Source organism: Psammomys obesus, unplaced genomic scaffold (assembly GCF_907164565.1).
Source record: "Psammomys obesus unplaced genomic scaffold, mPsaObe1.curated_primary_1811, whole genome shotgun sequence".
Classification (NCBI taxonomy): Eukaryota; Metazoa; Chordata; class Mammalia; order Rodentia; family Muridae; genus Psammomys; species Psammomys obesus.
Genome location: NW_026596256.1, coordinates 7,946,194 through 7,967,501, shown reverse-complemented (window position 1 = coordinate 7,967,501; position 21,308 = coordinate 7,946,194). Strand labels below are relative to the sequence as shown.

The 21,308-nt window shown below is 40.5% G+C and overlaps 1 protein-coding gene across 1 annotated transcript in view; it reads left to right on the top strand.

Annotated features, from left to right (window-relative positions):
• Positions 1 to 222: 222 nt before the first annotated feature.
• Positions 223 to 21,308, top strand: part of LOC129668756 (40S ribosomal protein S14-like) — a 31,954-nt gene continuing 10,868 nt past the window's right edge. The window contains exon 1 of the mRNA XM_055596843.1: positions 223 to 365. Within this exon, the coding sequence (XP_055452818.1) occupies positions 332 to 365 (34 nt within the window). The 5' untranslated portion in view covers positions 223 to 331. The remainder of the gene's footprint in view (positions 366 to 21,308) is intronic.

Sequence of the window (21,308 nt, the reverse complement as noted above, 5' to 3'; positions counted from 1 at the left end):
AGCTTTGCCACATCCTATGTGTACACTGGGTGACTAATATTTATTATAGAGCCATGTGATGGAACGGTGAACAAAGGTTGTGCTGGCCACCGTTTGTCCATCACCACTGTGACTTCTCCTGTGGAATGTGATGATGTTACTGGGAACCTGGCACAGTTTTTGAGGCAGCAGTGAGTGCTATTTGACCAGTACAGTCCAGAACTCCTGGGCCGCTTACTGTGGTAGTTTATCAATCCTATCGCATGCACACCGGGCCTCTCAAGCTCACAAGGGCTCTCTCAGTACTTCCCCTGTCCTCATGACCGTGGGATGATTAGCGGTGGATGATGTCATGCTGCTTCTGACTCTGCTGGGGAGGCAAGGAGGTCAGTGTGATGTGTGTGGCCATGTTTCGTTGGTAATGGAGACGCCACGGTGTACTCATTTACTATTACCCAATGTGTGGCAACTCACCCGAGGACACAGTAACTGCTGGTTCTTTGTGGTTGACAACTTTCCAGAGTTTCTGTTTGCCCTGCTGCTTGTTCTCAGACTATTCCCATAAGTTTAGCAAGTGAGCCCTATTGTTAGCAAGAGGGACTCCCCCCCCACACCCCTGGAAATTTAGCAGAATCTCCTACCCACAATTTGCAAAGACTTCTGTCTGCACAGTGTTAAGACAAAGTGGCTTTATATATTAATAGCTGAATTGTCAGGCCTTACAGCTCATGTACATAAAGAAGAAAAAAGGAAGAGATGTGTCATTGTCTGTCTTCTATTCCATGAATTGTAAATTAAATTACCCTGGCACTCCTAGAGAGGTAGGAAAAATGTTCAGTTTAAAGGCTGTAAACAAGCATTTTAATCACTGATGGAACCGACCATCAATAGGAATCTATGTGAAATGTAATAGAATGGTTCAAAAGGTTTCAGCGGAAATAAATTCTACTAAAATGTCCTAAATTTCATGCTTTATATATATTATGATTTAAGCATGTTCTATGTAAAGTATACTTCAGAAATTTTGGTTGCATAGTCAAAAGAAATACAGAAATGTTTTTATAATTACTTTTATTGTGTTTTGGAGATTGGCTGCTTATTAAAAAGCTATGGACTTTAAAGTTAGCCTTAAGAATTCAAGGGTCATCCTGAGGTAGCATTCAGTTTTAGACATTTAATGCCTTAGTATCTTTGTGAATCATCCATAGGATAAGCCTAACAAATGTTTGTTGGTGCTGATGAGAGATATTTCACATGCTTTTAGTATGCTAATTGGAAGCATCTGTGCCTCAGATATTTTTTCAAGGCTAATTTTTGTAGCATTAACAACTTTGGCTTGAGGGGTTTTGAGAAGCTGCATGATTCTTTCAAAGTATTCAGCATAACTCACCCAAGCTGCTTTTCTGGCCATACTTCAAAAGGTATCTTTTCTATCATGCCACATTCATTTTCTCTTCTATTTAGAAAATATGTGGTTTTGTTTACTTATGTGTGTGTGTACATGTACGAGTATGTATGTGTCTCTGTAAGTGTAAGCACACATATGGATACGCTGGTATAGGGGCACTGAGTTTCCTCCTTTATCACTCTCCATCTATTTCTTTGCAGTGGGCTCTTTCTCTGAACCTAGGGCTCCCATCTCAGCTAGGATGAAAGCCATCAGGACACAGCGATCATGCTGTCTCGCCCGTCTCCGAGCTTGCAGGATGCCCAGTGTGCTCTGCATGTGCTGGGATTTGAACTCTGGGCCTTAAGATTTTGGAGCAAGTAGTCTTAACTACTGAGCTACCGCTCCAGCCACATTCGTTTCCTAAAAAACAAATTTATGTCATACAGATAAACATAATCTTGAGGTCTCATTGGGATATACAGTTCTATCAAACAAAGCCATCAAACTTCAGGAAAAAAAAAATCTTTTTTGTGCTTAGGGACATGTAGTTCCTAAAATGTCTAAAATCTTGAATGTAAGAGACCAAATTCATGTAAAATACTGTTTTGTATAAAGAGTCGGCCTGTTCTGTGTTTTGTCGATTCACAGCCTGGACAAGACCACAAAGATCTGAAGAAGAGTCTAAGACCTACAACATCCATGCTGCCTTCAGCTCCTTTGTTGCATGGAATTAACTTTCATGCTTTTTATGAATTAAACCTTCTAGCTTTTTTATGGCTTCCGGACGAAATTCGGTTAGAAAGCTGGTTAAACTTAGGCAAAAGTGAATTTTTGGGGGGCCATCGTTTCTTACTGTTCTATTTTTTGACGTAGTCCCTCACCATGTAACACAAACCGGCCCTATAATATGTTCTAGACTGACCTTGAAGTTGAGATCTTCCAGCCTGGACCTCTGAACGCACTATAAGAAGCTAATAGGCAAAAGTTTAAACTTTGGGTGTATTGGTGTTCTCATTTCTAAACATGTTTGATTTTTTTTTTTATTCTTACAATGAGTTGGGCAACTCTAAATCTTTCTCCCCACCCCCTCTCTCACTCTCTCACTTCTTCTCAGGGATATTAGAGACCAAGGCAGCACATAAAAATGTAGGTAAATAATACCAGCCATGCTTTGTGTAAGTTTTTGGTACTGGGAGGAAAGAGTTGAGGCTTTCTTCAAAAGGATATGATAATGTATAAATAAACATGAAATGTCCTTAGCAATTAAATAAGGTGTGTGGAATTCTGGGAATATAAAGAGAACTAAAAACTAGGCACACTATTCTTTGCTTTCTTTTTCTTCCTTTTCTTTTGCTTAGCTGCTTTCCTCATACAGGATCAGCCACTAATTTTTTTTTAAAACTCATTGATGGCTATTGGCTGGATCTGGATTTCCTAATAGGTATGGCCTATCCATTCCTGAACCCCAGTGACCCCTTAACCTCTCAATTTCCATAATGACAGAGGCTCAATCCACCCTGTCCATCTTCTTACTGAGACCACTGATCCTGAAATCTAGTTCTGAGGCTCCCAGGAACTACTTCTTAAATAACTGCATAAAGGAAGTGTATCCAGAGCTGAGGAGGGGGTGATAAAGGAAGCTACACATATAGCAGTGTGGTCTTTCCTTCCCTTATGTGGCACAATAGAACCCTGTTTCTGGTAGCAGCAGAGACATAGATCAAAGGGAACTAGAGTACTGGGAACCACACATTAAGGAATGATAAGAGAGAGACAAGGGTGGAAGATATCAAAGATCTTGGAGATTGTTTTCAGAGTTCTGTTTTTGTACTTTGATGAAAGTAAAGCACACAAGAGGTGGAGCAAGTTTTGGAGGAGGACTGAGATCAATTATGGATGATCAACTGAGATCAGTTATGTACTGAAGACAGCTGTGGAGCATCAGATGATGAGAAGCTCACTAGGTGCTTCTACCTGGGTCTTCCAAGTTGACTCTACTTCTGTCTCCGCAACATCTATTCTGCTCATTGTGGTTTGGAGCTTCAACTCATCTCCAGGCAAGTCTGGCTAAACAAAAGTAGTCTTACTTGCTAGTTATTGGTTCCGGAACTTGCATGTGAACTAAACTGAAAAGCAAAATAACTGTTTTCAGAAAGTGTCTTTCATGGGTTTAGACCCAGAAGCCTATAGCAGTGGCAAGCCTCATGACTCTTCTAATGCCACTAAGATGCTTAATTATGAGGTGTGATGAATTCTAGAAGGCAAATAATAGAAAGAACCTATTTCCATGATGGATATCACCATCTTGGGAGCTCATTCTACCTCTCTTCATCTTTTATGTATTTCTGTATGGAGTGTAACATTTGAGTAAAGACCGTGCTATTGGTAGTGGAAAACCTCCTGGATGAAACAGCTGGAGAAGGGGATGACTAGCCAAGGTGATGTGGGAGCAAGGGATGTTACAGAGATTACACAGAAACAATAGCATAGAGATGGAATACTGGAAAACAGAGGCCACTGATTGTATCTGATTATGAATTCTTGTTTGACTCAAGATTTAGCCAAACTTCATTCTCTCCAAGTCTGTCCTTTAGCAAGTAGTCTTGTAACTACAGTTGTTCTGCAAGTCACTTGGTTATTATTTATTTAATAAACCACGTATTTTGTGGATATGGGTTTAGTCTTCCTAACTGTATGGTTGATTCAGCATTTGAGAGCACATTTGTGTGTACTTGAAGCATATATTATTGTGGGAGCAACTCTTATAAACTGAGCCAGGGAGCAGTAAAGAGAAATAGGAGCCTTAAAGCTTCGTGGCTCACCGTCCTCTGCTTCTCTTTAAGACTACTTGTGTAGAATGTGTGAGATAAAGTGTATACTTGGCACGTAGAAACCATTCATTGAATGTTATCTGAAACAATTATGAATAATTTTACACAAATTACATCAATATATATCTTTAACTGAATCTTTTTATTGCTCATTAACTCTGTTCCTTGTTTCTGGTATTGTGTTTTTGTGTCTTTCCCTTACTCTATTCATCAGTGCCTTGCCCTCACAACAAAAGAGCACTGGAAAAAAATTTTTTTGACACTGTCTCACTAGATAGCTCACTGTATCACTAAATATGCCTTAGAACTCATGCTTGTCTTGCCTCAGCCTACCAGAGTGCTGGGACTGTAGGCATATCCTATCATGCTCAGGCTCATTTCTTTTGAAACTGAAGTTAGGCAGGAGCCAAGACATGAACTTTCAAGTTGAAAGTATTTTAAATTGTATAGTCAGCATCATTCCAATGCAGTAGTAAAATCTAATTTTAAAAATATGTCATGGGTGAGGAAACAACATTGGCAAATGTTTCTCGGGCCCACAACAATTTGATTTAACCTTGCTAATGGTTTTTTTCCTCCTGGTAATTACATTCTTTATTTTCCCCATTGTTTTCTACATCACTCATCTCTTGCCTTCTCCCCACCTTGTTGGGGTACATAGTGTGGAGGTATGTCTCTGTATGTTCAAGCATATTCAATTGTTAATTCTGTACCAGCAAAGAGCTAAGTGCTGGTAGGATCTTGGTATTACCATTTTTATGGCCCATCACCAGGTTTTCTATTTTGTAAATATTTGTTTTTCCTCATCTGCCTAAGGGAATCTAGAATTGTATCTGTTTGGTTGTAATAAAGAACTGACAGCCAACATCCGGTCAGGAAGTAGAGGGTGGAACTTCCGGAGGGAAGTGATGGGAGAAGAAATGCCCTTCAGGAGATTCAGCCAGTGAACACAGAGCTGAGTAGATGAACCAGATGTAGCAGAGAGGTAGAGATAGCAACATGGCAGGATGTTTTGCGAGGATTAGTCAGTTGGGCTAAGTTTAAAGCAGCTAGGAGACTGCTCAAGCAAAAGGCCTAAGCTTAAAAATATTACAAAATCCTCTCTGTCATTATTTATATCGCCGATGGGTCCAATATAGTCTCGCTATACCACTCCTTTTTTTTCTTTCTAAGAAATAACAACCAAACATGACAAAATAAAATGTATTAAGATTAAAAAAAAATCACATCAAGGCTGGACAAGGCAACCCAGTGGAAGGAAAGGAGCCTCAAGAACAGGCACAAGAAACCCACTCATTTACATACTGAGGAGTCCTATAAAAATACTCAGCTGAAAGTTATAAAATATGTACAGAGGATCTGTTGCAGACCAGTATAGAATCTGTGCTTGCTGCTTCACTGTTGTGTGTAAAAGGACCAGGCCTGACTTCCTCCCCCAAAAGTCATCAGTCCCAGGGACTAGGCCACAGGTCACCAATTCCAGAAATAAGAAAATCATAAAATTCACTACCCAAGGAATAATCCGGAGGTAACCACAAGAATGGGAAGGTATCTTATCTCAGGGTGGGGGATCTGTGCTGGGAAGCCCACTGACCTAACATTCCCACTGATCTATCTATAAACCTAAGGTTTATAGATAGATCTCTCAATGTTAGTTATGTTAGCTAGCCAATCATTTTGTAATAAGCTTGCCCTTGCTGAATGTCACCCTACCATACCCAATCCTGTAACCGCTAAGCTGGGAATTCTGGGTTCTTGCTCAAACCCCAAATAAAAGTCCTGCTTCAGCTGCTTAGGGCTCTCCTCTCTGATCCACTGTTTAACGGTGGAGAGACTGAGTTAAGCCCAAAAAAAACACTCTTTGCTCTTGCATATGTGGTCCAGCTCCTAATGGTCTTTGGGGACCTTAAGATCTAGGCATAACATATGCTCCTTGGTTAGTTGATTCAGAGGGCCTTGTACTCCTGGTATCCTCCATACTCTCTGGCTCTTATATTCTTTCCACCTTCTCTTCCACAGGATTCCCTGAGCTCTGACTGTAGGTCTCTGCATCTGTTACCATCTGCTGCTGAAGACAACTAGATAAAGTACCAGGCTGTGCCAGGCATGAGTTCTATCTCACAGAATAGGCCTTAGGTAAAATCACATACTGGTTGAGCACTCCCGCAAGTCCTGGACCACAGTTGCCCTAGCACATCTTGCAGGGAGGACAGATTGTAGGTCAAAGGTTTTGTGGCTGGGTTGGTGGTTTTTATTTTTGGTAGCCTGCAGAGGGTCTTCCTGTATCCAAAACACTAGAACATAGTTCTCCCCAACTCCTTTATCATGGTTCTTATTATTCTTCTACCTCCAGGATTTGTTGGTTTTTATTTATTTGACTCAGCCACAAACTAGAAAACAAAAACAAAACCCTAAACACCTAAATGAAACAACTTATATTTCCCTTGTGTTGACTTTCCTGTCTCAACGGTTCAGTGCTGTGTGTCTTCAGCTTTTGGAACAAAGACTCCTAGTTCCTCTTCAGAACGGAAGGCAGGACAGTCTGCTCAGGCTGCAGTTAGAAGCCTGGATCCCAGAGAGGGTGTGGTCATGCCACACTTCTCACCCTGGAACACACTACCGACCTTGCCGAAGAGGTTGGCGTACTGTGAGAGCTCCCTGGAGACAGTGAATGCCACTTCCTCTTTTATTTTTTTGGAATGTGGTTCTGAGTGTCACGTATGTATTAATTCTTGGCCTCATGCCAAGTCATTATGGGAGTGAGATGCAGGCTGCTATTTAGGTCCTGTTGGGTAGAGGTTTAAGCTGTTATTTCAGGACAGTAAGAGGTAGGTTTGGCTAATTTTATATGATCAAGTTTCCTATTATGGGCTGTCCTTTAAAAAACCACTTTTGAGGTGCCATCATCCACAGCTCATGCTCACTGAGAACTTCACTGTTCAAAGCATTCTTGGTTCAAGGGAATTTCATGCTTGGGTAGTTTTTGAGTTTTATTGCCTTCCCATTTACTTGCCTTACTTAAGATTCTTACTGCTTCTTAACTTTCACAAATAAATTATCTTTTTTTTTTTAACAAAACAAAACAAAAAACTAAATTTCATCCTCCGACCATACTGCTGTCCCCAGAGAGATACATAAAGAAATAAAGTGGGAAGTATCCTGTTTCACAACTGCCTTGAAGTCTAATGATTTCTTAAAGATGTTTAAAACAAAGAACCATGAGCAGGCCATTACAACTGCTCTCTCCAAACTCTTGTGCAGCCTATAGGCCTCTGATTGACCATAAAAATTCACACTGATTGCCAAGATAATTTCCAGATGTTTACTCTAGGTATGAAATTAAATTGTGGTGAAAATTATAACTTGTTTAGGTGCTTTTTATAGAATGACTCTTGCTGGCATCCCTGTATGCACGTCCCTTTCACTACACACATCTTCAGAAATCTCTGTTATGTTTTAACCTCTTCCTAATTTTAACCAGAGATGAGAAAGCTGAGTTGAGAGGTGGGATGGACTGCTCAATTATTTCCATTCCATCACCTGGAAGAAAACTGACACAGAATTTGCATGACAGGATGGAGAATTGCTATAAGTAAATTATTTGGTTTGTATTCGCAGGCATGAAAAGACATGACAAAGATTACAATGAACAGTGAAACTAAAATCTTTGGGGAAAATCAATACATTATGGTAAAACAGGATATGAGCCTGTCTTCTTATGTGTTAGGGATTGAAATGATAAATTTGTGAAAATATGTGCCATCTATTAACTGTAATGTGCTAGTGTAGCATACAGCAGCTGGGGAAGATAACAATGTCAGGTAATAAAAGAGGTACAGAGACTCAAGCACATAAGGAACAGTTCAAAGATAATATCATGGAGAAACTACTAAAATACATTAGTAAAAAAAAAAAAAAGAAACTGCTAAAACCATTACACACAGGATGGTAAGACAGAGAACAAACACAGGAGAAGAGAAAGAAAGGAAAATAATGTGACATGAAGGAGAGGAAGACACATCAGAATGAGAACACACCACTCTGATGGCTGCTAATGACCTACTTCTCATGAAAAATGCATAGTGCTAGACAGGGATGGATTTCCTCCTCCCTCCACTGTTGATTTGTGTGTCTACAGCTCACTACGCCCACTGGGAAACTGCAATGGATTCAGAGCCTCTCGAATGAGCAACTGGAGACTGACATTCCAATAGACACCAAATGCTGTATAAATAATTAAATACATCAACCAACATTTAAATACAAACCAACCAACATTTATTGAGTGTGCATTCCCAGAATACTCATGTATGGGCATCTTGGCAGAAAAGCAAAACCTCTAGGGAACCGTAGTGGTGATGTGGGGTAAAGAAGAGCTCGCGGGATAAATGTGACACAGTCTGCTACTCTTCTATTATACACTATTTTGGTATAATGGAATGGTTGAATCTTAGGAAAACTTTAGGTCCACACTGCCCAAACCAAATTTTTGTCTGTGTGTACAAACAACATTTTTTCTCAGGAGGTTTATGGACTCTTGAAGTCTAACTGTAGGTCCCTCATTTAAAATCTTCGAATGAGCACTGAGTTTAACAGAGATGTTATATTTACTAGGCCTTAGGAATTACTAGGCTTTAGTTACAGCCTTAGGAATTATTGGTATTGTTGAAGTTAAGCAATAAACAGGGACAGAAGTCCTCCTTTTTTTTTTTTTTAAACCCTCAATAAAACAACATTTTCAGTTTTTCAACAGAATTCTTTTTGTTAATATTCATATTGTCAGGATCTAGAAAATTAAGAATGCATATGTTGGGCCTTTGAATGGGGAAAATAGTTGTCATGTTTGAGGACCTGAGCTCTATCCCAAAGTCCCAGTCTCACATGGTCAAAGGAAAGATCCAAGACATCCTACAGTTTGTTTTCTTTCTCTTTTTCTCTCTCACTCTCTCACTCTCCCTCCTTCTCTCTTCCTCTCACACTCTTGCTCTCTCACTCTTTCATACACACACAGAGTAATTTAATTTTTTTAAATGCATATAAACACACAGAGTAATTTAAAAATTTTTAAATGCATATAATACAAACAAAATTGAGTGAATTGGACATTAAAAAAGAAAAAAAGAAACCAATAATATTAAAATCAAGATCGGGGGGGCGGAGCCAAGATGGCGACTAGCACACACAGTTTCCAAGCTGTGGAAGAGAAAAAGTTCTGAGTTGATGAGTGGAAGAACTTCTGAAGCCAGGGAAACAACGGAGAGACTTTCTAAACAACAGGGAACATCGCCGGAGGTGAAAACCTTGGTCTCGGGTCACCCAGGGACTTGTTTGGGGAAGGTGAGAAACGATCCTTTGATCTCTCGGCACTCCCCTCCCCCAGACCTCCCTCCTCCTCGGCACAGCAGACTCGCCTTTCTCAGCGCAGACCTAACTGCCTGGGGCCTGCAGCCACTGAGGCTGAGCCCCAAGTCCTTTATCGGCAAAGGCCAGCAGTACTGAGTCTCGGAGCCCCAGATTCACGAGCGGCAGCTGCACCATCCTCCCAGGGCCCGAGTCTGCTAGACGCCATACTAGCTCCGCAGGATCGCGATCACTGACGGTACGGCCCGCCCAATACCACAGTGACAGAGAATACGCTATATACTCACCAAAACCAGACAGAAACGCCATACAAGCTAGACACACCAGGCGCCGGGCCTCCGAAGCTTGGAGAGCACAGTAAAGAGACCCCAGGACTTCCCAGAAAGCATCTGGACTAGCAACCCAGTCTCCAGTTACAGCGGGACTTTCTAACCTGGCGGCGGAGCAGCACTGAGCTGGCGGGGCACATCAGCCCTCCAGTTTAAGACTAACCAGGGCCAAACCAGAGAACAGAAAGGCTGGTTACCCCGATTCCCACTGACGTGACCACCCTGAAATCTCCAGCTGCAGCAAGACCTCATAACCTGTCAGTGACAGCAGCACGGAACTGGCGGAGCACATCAAAGAAGCAGGGCCAAACCAGAGAGCAGACAGCCCAGATACGCCGATCTCTGCCAAGTGTCCTGCCTGTAAGTGAGTGCACCCTTGAGAATCTGCAGCTCCACTGATCCTGGCTTCTTCTAAAACAGAAGCCAGGCATCGAACCCCCTCCCACCCATATACCCACTTTGGGAAACAGAGGGGCACTTGGAACATTGAAGTTCCTGCTCTGTGGGTCTAATTGACGAGTTAAGGCAGTTAATGCCAGAAATTGCGCTGCGATCATCACTAGCGCCTGCGACATATACATTGCAGAGCCCCTCCCACACACTCAAGGGTTCAACATTAGCCATCACTCTGTCCCTCGAGACACACGCCCACACCCACTTACACACACACACACACACACATATACACACACACGCACGCACGCTTGCATTTGCCTCTGTTTGCGCCTGCGTACTTTCCTCCCACAGGTACAGCTAGTCCTCAGCATACGCTAAGGACACGGGACCTCTCTCAACTTCCTGAAGAATTCTCCAGACTTGAAAGAGAGACAGTACCAGTCTGATCGGCAGAATCCAAAAACAAACAGGGAAGGTCTCAGATAAGCCAATGGCCAGGGGTAGGCGAAAGAACATTTCCAACATAAATCAGGACATCATGACTTCACCAGCAAACCCCAAAATCGATGGATATTCCAATTCATCAGAAGCACAGGAAAATGACCTTAAAGCCATGCTTGCTCAATTATTTGAGGCTCATAAGGAGGAAATGAACAAATCTTTCAAAGAGATGGCCAGTCAATTGGAGGTAAAGAAAGAAGAAATAGACAAAACCCTTAAAGAAACACAGGCAAACATAGCCAAACAAATAGAGGCACAAGTAGAGAAGAAATTAGTGGCATACAAAAAGGAAATGAACAAAGAAATAGAGTCCATCGTAGAGAGACAGGAATCCAAATTCAAACACATAAAAGAAATGGTGCAAGGCATGAAAACAGAATTAGAATCAATAAAGAAAACACAAAGTGAGAAAACTCTTGAGCTGGAGAACTTGGAGAAAAGATCAGGAACCACAAAAGTAAGCATCACCAACAGAATACAAGAGATGGAAGAGAGAATCTCTGGAGCTGAAGACACACTTGCAGAAATTGATACTTCTCTCAAAGAAAAAGTAAAATCAGAAAAATTCCAATCACAAAATATCCAAGAAATCAAGGATGCTATGAAAAGACAAAATCTAAGAATAATAGGAATTGATGAAAAAGAAGACTCCAGGCTCCAAGGTCCAGAAAATATTTTCAAAAAAATCATAGAAGAAAATTTTCCCAACTTAAAGAAAGAGATGTCCATAAATATACAAGAGGCCTACAGAACACCAAATAGACTAGACCAGAAAAGAAACACATCACGTCACATCATAGTCAAAACACTAAATCTACAGAACAAAGAAAAGATATTAAAAGCAGCAAGGGAAAAAGGCCAAGTAACATATGAAGGTAGACCTATCAGAATCACACCAGACTTCTCATCAGAAACTATGAAAGCCAGAAGGGCCTGGGCAAGCATCATGGAGACTCTAAGAGATCACAAATGTCAACCCAGACTACTATACCCTGCAAAGCTTTCAATCAACATAGATGGAGAAAACAAAATATTCCATGACAAAACTAAATTTACGCAATATCTATACAGCAAACCAACCCTACAGAAGATACTAGAAGGAAAACTCCAATCCAACGAAAACGAATTCACCCAAGAAAACAGGGCATACAGATAATGTCCCAACAAAAATGAAAAGAAAACAAGCAATGAAACAAGGTAAGATCATCGACTCCATTACACAAGGAACTAACATGCATTGGTCAATATTATCTATCAATATTAATGGACTCAACTCACCAATAAAAAGACACAGGCTAACAGAATGGTTACGGAAACAGGACCCAACATTCTGTTGCATCCAAGAAACACACCTATGCAACAAAGATAAACACTACCTCAGAGTAAAGGGCTGGAAAAATGTTTTTCAAGCAAATGGTTCCAGAAAACAAGCTGGAGTAGCCATCCTAATATCTAATAAAATAGACTTTCAACCCAAGTTAATCAAAAAAGATAAGGAGGGCCACTATATTCTCATCAAAGGAAAAATCCAACAAGAGGACATCACAATTTTGAATATCTATGCCCCAAATACAAGAGCACCTACATTCGTAAATGAAACAATATTAAAGCTTAAATCATACATTGATCCTAATACCTTAATAGTGGGAGACTTCAACACCCCACTCTCATCAAGGGACAGATCAACCAGACAGACACCAAATAGGGAAATGAAAGCACTCACAGAATCCCTAAATCAAATGGACCTACTAGATGTCTACAGATCTTTTCACCCAAACTCAAAAGAGTACACCTTCTTTTCAGCACCACATGGAACCTTCTCCAAAATAGACCATATAGTTGGTCACAAAGCAAGCCTCAACAGATACAAAAGGATTGAAATAATCCCTTGTATACTATCTGACCACCATGGACTAAAGCTGGACATCAACAACAACAGATACAACAAAAAGCCGACACGCACATGGAAACTGAACAACTTACTACTCAATGACAGCTGGGTCAAGGAAGAAATAAAGAAAGAAATTAAAGACTTTCTAGAATTCAATGAAAATGAAGGCACAACATACCCAAATTTATGGGACACATTGAAAGCAGTGCTCAGAGGAAAATTTATAGCACTAAGTGCCTACAAGAAGAAATCTGTAACATCACATACAAACAACTTAATGGCCCAACTGAAAAACCTAGAAAAAAAAGAAGCAGATACACCCAAGAGGAGCAGACGGCTGGAAATAATCAAACTAAGGGCAGAAATCAATCAATTAGAAACAAATAAAATTATCCAAAGAATCAATGAAACAAAAAGCTGGTTCTTTGAGAAAATCAACAAGATAGACAAACCCTTAGCCAAACTAACTAAAAAGCAGAGAGAAACCATACAAATCAGCAAAATCAGAAAGGAAAATGGGGACATAACCACAGACACTGAGGAAATCCAAACGATTATTAGGTCATACTACAAAAGCCTATATGGCACAAAATTTGAAAATCTAAATGAAATGGATAACTTTCTTGACAGATTCCATCTACCAAAATTAAGTCAAGATCAGGTAGAAAGACTGAATAGTCCTATATCTCCCAAGGAAATAGAAGCAGTCATTAACAGTCTCCCCTCCAAAAAAAGCCCTGGACCAGATGGCTTCAGCGCAGAATTCTACAAGACCTTCAAAGAAGTACTAACACCAATTCTCCACAAACTATTCCATAAAATAGAAACAGAAGGAACACTACCAAACTCATTCTATGAAGCCACAGTCACTTTGATACCTAAACCACACAAAGATCCAACAAAAAAAGAGAACTTCAGACCTATCTCTCTTATGAACATTGATGCAAAAATACTCAATAAAATACTTGCAAACCGAATCCAAGAACACATCAAAGATATCATCCACCATGACCAAGTAGGCTTCATCCCAGGAATGCAAGGGTGGTTCAACATACGGAAATCCATCAATGTAATCCACCACATAAACAAAATGAAGGAGAAAAACCACATGATCATCTCCTTAGATGCTGAAAAAGCATTTGACAAAGTCCAGCACCCATTTATGTTTAAAGTCTTGGAGAGATCAGGGATACAAGGCACATACCTAAAGATAGTAAAGGCAATATACAGCAAGCCTATAGCCAACATCAAACTCAATGGAGAGAAACTTAAATCAATCCCACTGAAATCAGGGACAAGACAAGGCTGCCCACTCTCTCCATATCTCTTTAACATTGTACTTGAAGTCCTAGCCAGAGCAATAAGACAACTAAAGGAGATCAAGGGGATACAAATCAGAAAGGAAGAGGTCAAAGTGTCACTATTTGCAGATGATATGATAGTATACATGAGCGACCCCAAAGATTCAACCAGAGAACTTCTTCAGCTGATAAACACCTTCAGCAAAGTGGCAGGATACAAAATCAACTCAAAAAAATCAGAGGCCCTCTTGTATACCAAAGACAAAAAGGCTGAGAAAGAAATTAGGGAAACAACACCCTTCACAATAGCCACTAACAACATAAAGTACCTTGGTGTGACTCTAACCAAGCAAGTGAAAGACCTATTTGAGAAAAACTTCAAGTCTTTGAAGAAAGAAATTGAAGAAGATCTCAGAAGATGGAAAGATCTCCCGTGCTCATGGATTGGTAGGATTAACATTGTGAAAATGGCCATCCTGCCAAAAGCAATCTACAGATTCAATGCAATTCCCATCAAAATACCAACTCAATTCTTTACAGACCTTGAAAAAAAGATTCTCAGCTTCATATGGAGAAACAAAAAACCCAGAATCTCCAAAACGATCCTGTACAACAACAGATCATCTGGAGGTATCTCCATTCCCGATCTCAAGCTGTACTACAGGGCAACAGTAATAAAAACTGCATGGTATTGGCATAGAAACAGAAAGGAGGATCAATGGAATCGCATAGAAGACCCAGAAATAAACCCACACACCTATGAATTCTCAATATTTGACAAAGAAGCCAAATCCATTCAATGGAAAAAAGACAGCATCTTCAACAAATGGTGCTGGACCAACTGGATGTCTACATGCAGAAAAATGAAAATAGATCCATATCTATCACCCTGCACAAAACTAAAGTCCAAGTGGATCAAGGACCTCAACATAAAACCAGATACTCTAAATCAGCTGGAAAAAAAAGTGGGAAACAGCCTAGAATTCATTGGCACAGGAGACAACTTCCTGAACAGAACACCAACAGCACAGGCTCTAAGAGCAACAATCAATAAATGGGACCTCATGAAACTGAAAAGCTTCTGTAAAGCAAAAGACACTGTCATCAAAACAAATAGACAGCCTACAGATTGGGAAAGAATCTTCACCAACCCTTTATCTGACAGAGGGCTAATATCAAGTATATATAAAGAACTAAAGAAGCAGAAAAGCAACAAACCAAGTAATCTACTTAAAAAATGGGGAACAGAGCTAAACAGAGAATTCTCGAAAGAGGAACGTCGAATGGCAGAGAAACACTTAAAGAAATGCTCAACCTCATTAGCCATTAGGGAAATGCAAATCAAAACGACCCTGAGATATCACCTTACACCCATCAGAATGGCCAAGATGAAAAACTCAAGTGATAGCACATGCTGGAGAGGTTGTGGAGAAAAGGGAACCCTCCTCCATTGCTGGTGGGAATGTAAACTGGTTCAACCACTCTGGAAGTCAATCTGGCGCTTTCTCAGACAACTAGGAGTAGTGCTACCTCAAGACCCAGCTATACCACTCCTAGGTATATACCCAAAATTTGCTCAAGTACACAACAAGGACATTTGTTCAACCATGTTCATAGCAGCTTTATTTGTAATAGCCAGAACTTGGAAACAACCCAGATGTCCATCAACGGAGGAATGGATACAGAAACTGTGGTATTTTTACACAATGGAATACTACTCAGCAATCAAAAAGGAAGAAATCATGAAATTTGCAGGCAAGTGGTGGGATCTAGAAAAGATCATTCTGAGTGAAGTATCCCAGAAGGAGAAAGACAAACTTGGTATATACTCGCTTATATAGACCTACAAGACACGATAAACATAATGAAATCTACACACCTAAAGAAGATAATCAAGAAAGTGGACACAGGCGAAGGTGATTAATCCTCATTTAGAAAGACAAATGGGATGTGCATTGAACTTATGACAGGAGTCTATCACAAAAGGCATCTGAAAGACTCTACCTAGCAGTGTTTCAAAGCAGACACTAAGACTCATAACCAAACCCTCGGCAGAGTGCAGGGAATCATATGAAAGAAGGGAAGTTAGTATGATATGGAAAGGATAGGAGCTCCACAAGGACCAAATATATTTGGGCACAGGGTCTTTTCTGAGACTGACACTCAACCAAGGACCATCTATGGATATAACCTAGAACTTCTGCTCGGATGTGGCCTGTGGTAGCTCAGTAACCAAGTAGTTTTCCAAAGTAAGGGGAACACGGACTATTTCTAATAGGATCTCAAGGGCAGGCTGTTTGACCCCCACCCCAGGGGAGGAGCAGTCTGTTAGGCCACAGTAGAGGACTTTGCAGCCAGCCCTGAAGATACCTGATAAAACAGGGTCAGATGAAAGGGGAGGAGGTCCTCCCCTATAAGGGGACTTGGAAAGGGGCAGGGAGGAGACCAGGGAGGGAGTGTGGGGTTGGGGAGGGAATGAGGGAGCGGGATACAGCTGGGACACAGAGTTAACAAAATGTAACTAAAAAGAAAAATAAAATAAAATAAAAAAAAAAAAATAATAAAATAAAATAAAATAAAATCAAGATCAAACAAAGACAGACCTCATAGTGTCTTGACAGATATAAATTACAATTTTGTAATATTCAAGACCAATTAAGACCAAAAAAGACTTACTGGCAAGATTTAAACAAACCATAAAATAAAAATGAACCTAATTTTTGTATGAGTGGTTAGGATTTAGTAAGCTAAAAGTAACAGGAAACCTACCTAAGAGCTACTTACATGAATCTGTGGTTGTTTCCCATGTGAACAGAAACCTAGAGGGAGGTGTTTGTTCAAATTAATCAAATGATTCAAACGAATTAAAGGCATTTTCTTTGCTGTGCTTGGGGTATTAGCTTTCATTCCCAGTCAGAGCTTCCTTGTCTCATGTGTTGCCCTTCCGACTGGCTCATATCAGTGGCCAGGAAGGGCTCTGGAGGCAGAGGGGAAAAACAGCCCTGTGCTTTCTCCATCTGCATTTCCTCCCACCAAGCAATTGCCATCCTCGAAACACCCTTGCAAATTTTCTCTTTTGCTTCATGGCCAGACTGAGATCACCTGGCTAGAAGGGACTGGAAAATAAATGTTTACTTTTGAGGCCTTTCCAAGAAAGCCAGGAAAGGGATGGTTTGGGGAATGCTTCAAACTTAGTACTTTCCACACAAGATACACAGTTTGCATGTTTTGTGTCCTTGGAAAGAGGTTACCGTGTGATGCTCTAGATCAGTGTTCCTCAAGCCCTTTGGCGTTTGAATGACCCTTTCACAGGGGTCACCTAAGACTATCAGAACACACAGATATTTACATTACATTACAGTTGATAACAATAGCAAAAATATAGTTACAAAGTAGCAACAAAAAGTTTTGTGGTTGGAGGTTCGCCACAACATGAGGAGTGGTATTAGAAGGTCACAGCTAGGAAGGCTGAGAACCACTGCTCCAGACTGTGATCCACTGGAAAACTCCATCCCACCCTGTGGAACTTTATGTTCCCTAGGCTAATGGCTCAGGCTAAGGCACAAATCTGGACAAAGGAGGTCTTCAAGGAACCAAGTCAATATATTCAGGTAGACAGCCCTGCTATGATCTGATGTAATTCAAGGGTGATGTTTAGCTCGTCTCTTGAATGTAAGGACACCAATGTCCTTGAATCACAATTCTGTAAACATATTTCTTACAGCTGGACTTTGAATAACAACACAGCCTCGGGGGAGTTAAAGGCTGTAATCTCCCTCACAAACCCACCTGGACTGCCAAAGCCTGCAGTGCTCCTCTGAGCAGAAGTGTGTGCTGCGGTGGCTAAGCAGTGAGAGGGGAGGGCTAAGGGTCCTCATCAAAATTCAGAAGCATAACCAAGATGTACTTTTGATAAGTGTATGCTGGTGGCTGGTTGAGATAAGCCCAAGAAGTTATTACTTCTTCTGTTGGATTTGTCTAGAGTGTGTCCACCCACCATGTCTAGGTGGCTTCACTTCTAGGTGGTTATGAGCCTTTCCTCTTTGTATTCCCACATCCTGTTCCCTTCCCCCACTTTCTCTCCAGGGACTCATGTAGCACATGCATGCTGGCTCTGAACTTGCTATATAGTCAAAGATCCCGAGCTCCTGTATCAATTAGGGTTTCTATTGCTACGCATAAAACACTGACCAAAAATAAGTTGGGGGAGAAAAGGGCTTATTTGACTTACATATCCCAGGTCAGTCCATTGAGGGAAGCCAAGGAAGAGCTCCAGGTAGGGACCTAGAGGCAGAATCTGAAGCGGAGGCCATAGTGGAGGGCTGTTTACTGGAGTGCTCTCCATAGCTTCCTCAGTCTACCCGGTATCAGCTGCCTAGGGATGGCACCATTCACAGTGGGCTGGACCCTCCCATATCAACTATTCATCAAGAAAATGCCCCACAGACTTGCCTATAGGCCAGTCTTATAAAGTCATTTTTTCTCAATTAAAGTTCCCTCTTCCCAGATGACACTGGCATGTGTCAAGCTGACATAAAATCCAACTAAGCACCACAGGTCCTGACCCAACTATCTTCATCTCCCAAATGCTAGAATTACAGAGTGCATGTTTCTCTCTCTCTCTCTCTCTCTCTCTCTCTCTCTCTCTCTCTCTTTCTCAGACAAGAGCTCTACTAGCATAAGCTGGCCTTGAACTCATTATGTAGTTGAGGATAACCCAAAACCCCTGATCCTCTTGCTTTCCCTCCCAAGTACTGGAATTATGGGCATGTGCCAAGATGCCCAGTTTATTACAGATTATGTTGTCTTTCCTTTTTAGTTTTTAATTCACCAATATCAATTACATATCATAGTGGGTCTCACTGTGGCATTTTCAGATATGCGTGTATTGTATTTTGACCTTAGTCACTCTCCCCCATTACTGTCTATACTCCTCCCCCTCCTCCCGCTTATCACCTTTCTCTTCCTAAGTATTCCTCCTCCTACTTCCATGGTGTGTGTGTGCGCATGTGTGTAACACAATAAGTTTAATTAGGGCAACTTAGAGGAGTAGGGATGAGAGGTTATTTACAGAAACAGGAGCAACTTAACAGTGGCTACACCACTAGAGGAAGTCTCTTCCCCTCTCCCCGCAACCATTAGCTGTGTTATATATCATCAGATGTGCGGCTTTGTGATTCAGCCCCCTCCAAGGCATGATCTTGAGGGGTCTAACCTCATGCAGGTCTTGTGCGGGTAAACACAAGTGCTGTAAGTTCAAGAGCGCAGTGGTCATGCAGGCCACATCCAGAAAACAGTTCTACCCCTTCCTCTGGCTCTGACATTCTACCCCCTCTTCAGAGGGTGATGAAAATGTTTCATTCAAAGCTCAACTTTCAACCCTGACTGCTTATGAGCCTCTTCAGTAATTGCCATCCATTGCCAAAAGAAGTTTCCATGCCAAAGCTGACAATAGAACTAATGTACACACACGTGTCAGAGAACAGGACATGTGGGTTTTTATATAACAGACCTAGTTTTAATTATAAGAAATCTTTTTTAAGCATTATTTTATTGAGCATGGAGGAAGGTTGGTGGTATTTGAAGGAATTTGGAGGGATAGCTTTGCATAATGATATTAATGACATAACGCTTCATGTATAATCAGTAATAATTTCTTACAATAAAGATATTGTGTTTGAAAATTTACTGCTTAAAGACAAGAATAGTAAGAAAGTACACAAAATCCTAGAGAGTAAAGGCTGATGGGAAAGAAACTGTGTACCTTCCCTTGAAGAAGGTAGAAACTTGTTTGAGAGAGAGAGATAAAGAGAGAGAGAACCTCTGAAAAAGGAAATCAGAGCAGAGTTCAGCACTGTTGAGTAAAGCTCTCTTTGATAGAAAAGCTATTATTTAGTGCTAGTGCTTTTGTGTGTGGTTCTATTTTAAAGTCTTTGGCTTTGATGACAGGGCAAAGTCCGAGAGCTATTTTCTAATTGGAGGTGTTAATAATTGGTGAATGGATTTTTCTCATGTAGAATTTGAAAGCATATTTGTGAATATGTTCTCCACCACTTATAATTAAGCTAATGTTTTGACTAATTATTGTTTTTATTAGAAACATAGAAATATAATTTACTGTTTTTATTGCTGTATTCATAAAGAAACATTTTCATCTGGTTTGTGGTTTAGTAACAAATGGAAGCAATGTAATTCAGATTACACATTTAATTGCAAGAATAATGGAAAGTGAAAGTTGGGCAAGGTAAGCAGAAAGAACAAAAATGCTTGTTTGTTGTCAAAACAATTAAAGAACTGAGAAAAGGAGTGTGAATCATCTAAGAACAATGAAATTCTAGGCAAAGCCTTATGGGTGCCATGTCAGGAAACTGGGACCACACTTTCTCTATTCCCAGTAGAAGGTTTTAAATTTTCCTAAAATAAAAACTGTTTTTCAGTTGTTTATGTACTAATTTGGTAACTATGAGCACTAAAAGGAATAAGGACACTAAGAGATAAATAAGGAAAGGAAGTTTCTGGTCTGCTAGGAAAAATGGTGTTTATTTTTAAAATTAACAGAAAATAGACTGAATGCCTCCATTCAAAGAGGATAAGCACTTGGTATTCTTTTATTTTAGTTTTAATTTGGGATTGAGCACCCCCACCCCCAGGCCTTGCCCTGGTGTTCTTAGGGAGGGACGCTGGTCCCTAGATGTAAGGTGTCAGAAACCACTTTTTACAGGACAATGCTTAATGGACACTAAGGGATCCCTCTGAGAGGGAGAGGAGGTGGGGAAAAACAGTGTCAGTGAAGAAATGCTGATGGTGAAAAAGAAAGCTCCATGCACCAAGAAAGAAAGGAAGGAAGAAAGGAAGGAAGGTAAAAAGGAAAGAAAGAAAAGAAGAGAAAACAAAAGAAAAGAAAAGCCCACCTGTCTCTGTGGTCCAAGAGAGCTCAAGTATAGAACTGGAAGATGATACTGTTTTGAGCATGAGTAGAGGCTGGGGACTGGACAGTCTTTCAATTTTGAATTAAGGTACTTAATTTGATATCTTATATGATCGATAATGAGGAGGGATGGATGGTTTTCTGAGTTCTTTTTTGACACTGAACATTTTATAGTTTTAAGGAAGATACAACCGAAAACTGCAGATAGCACCAAAGGTCCACTATGCTCTTTCTTATACCTACATGCATAAAAATTAAGTTTATTAAATACAATAACAATAAACATTTAATATTATGCTTAATAATAAGCATAACTACTAATAAACAATTAAGAATAGCTAAAAATATCAGGATGGTGATCAATGGGTAAATGCCTAGGAACCTGTCTGACCCCTGGGAAC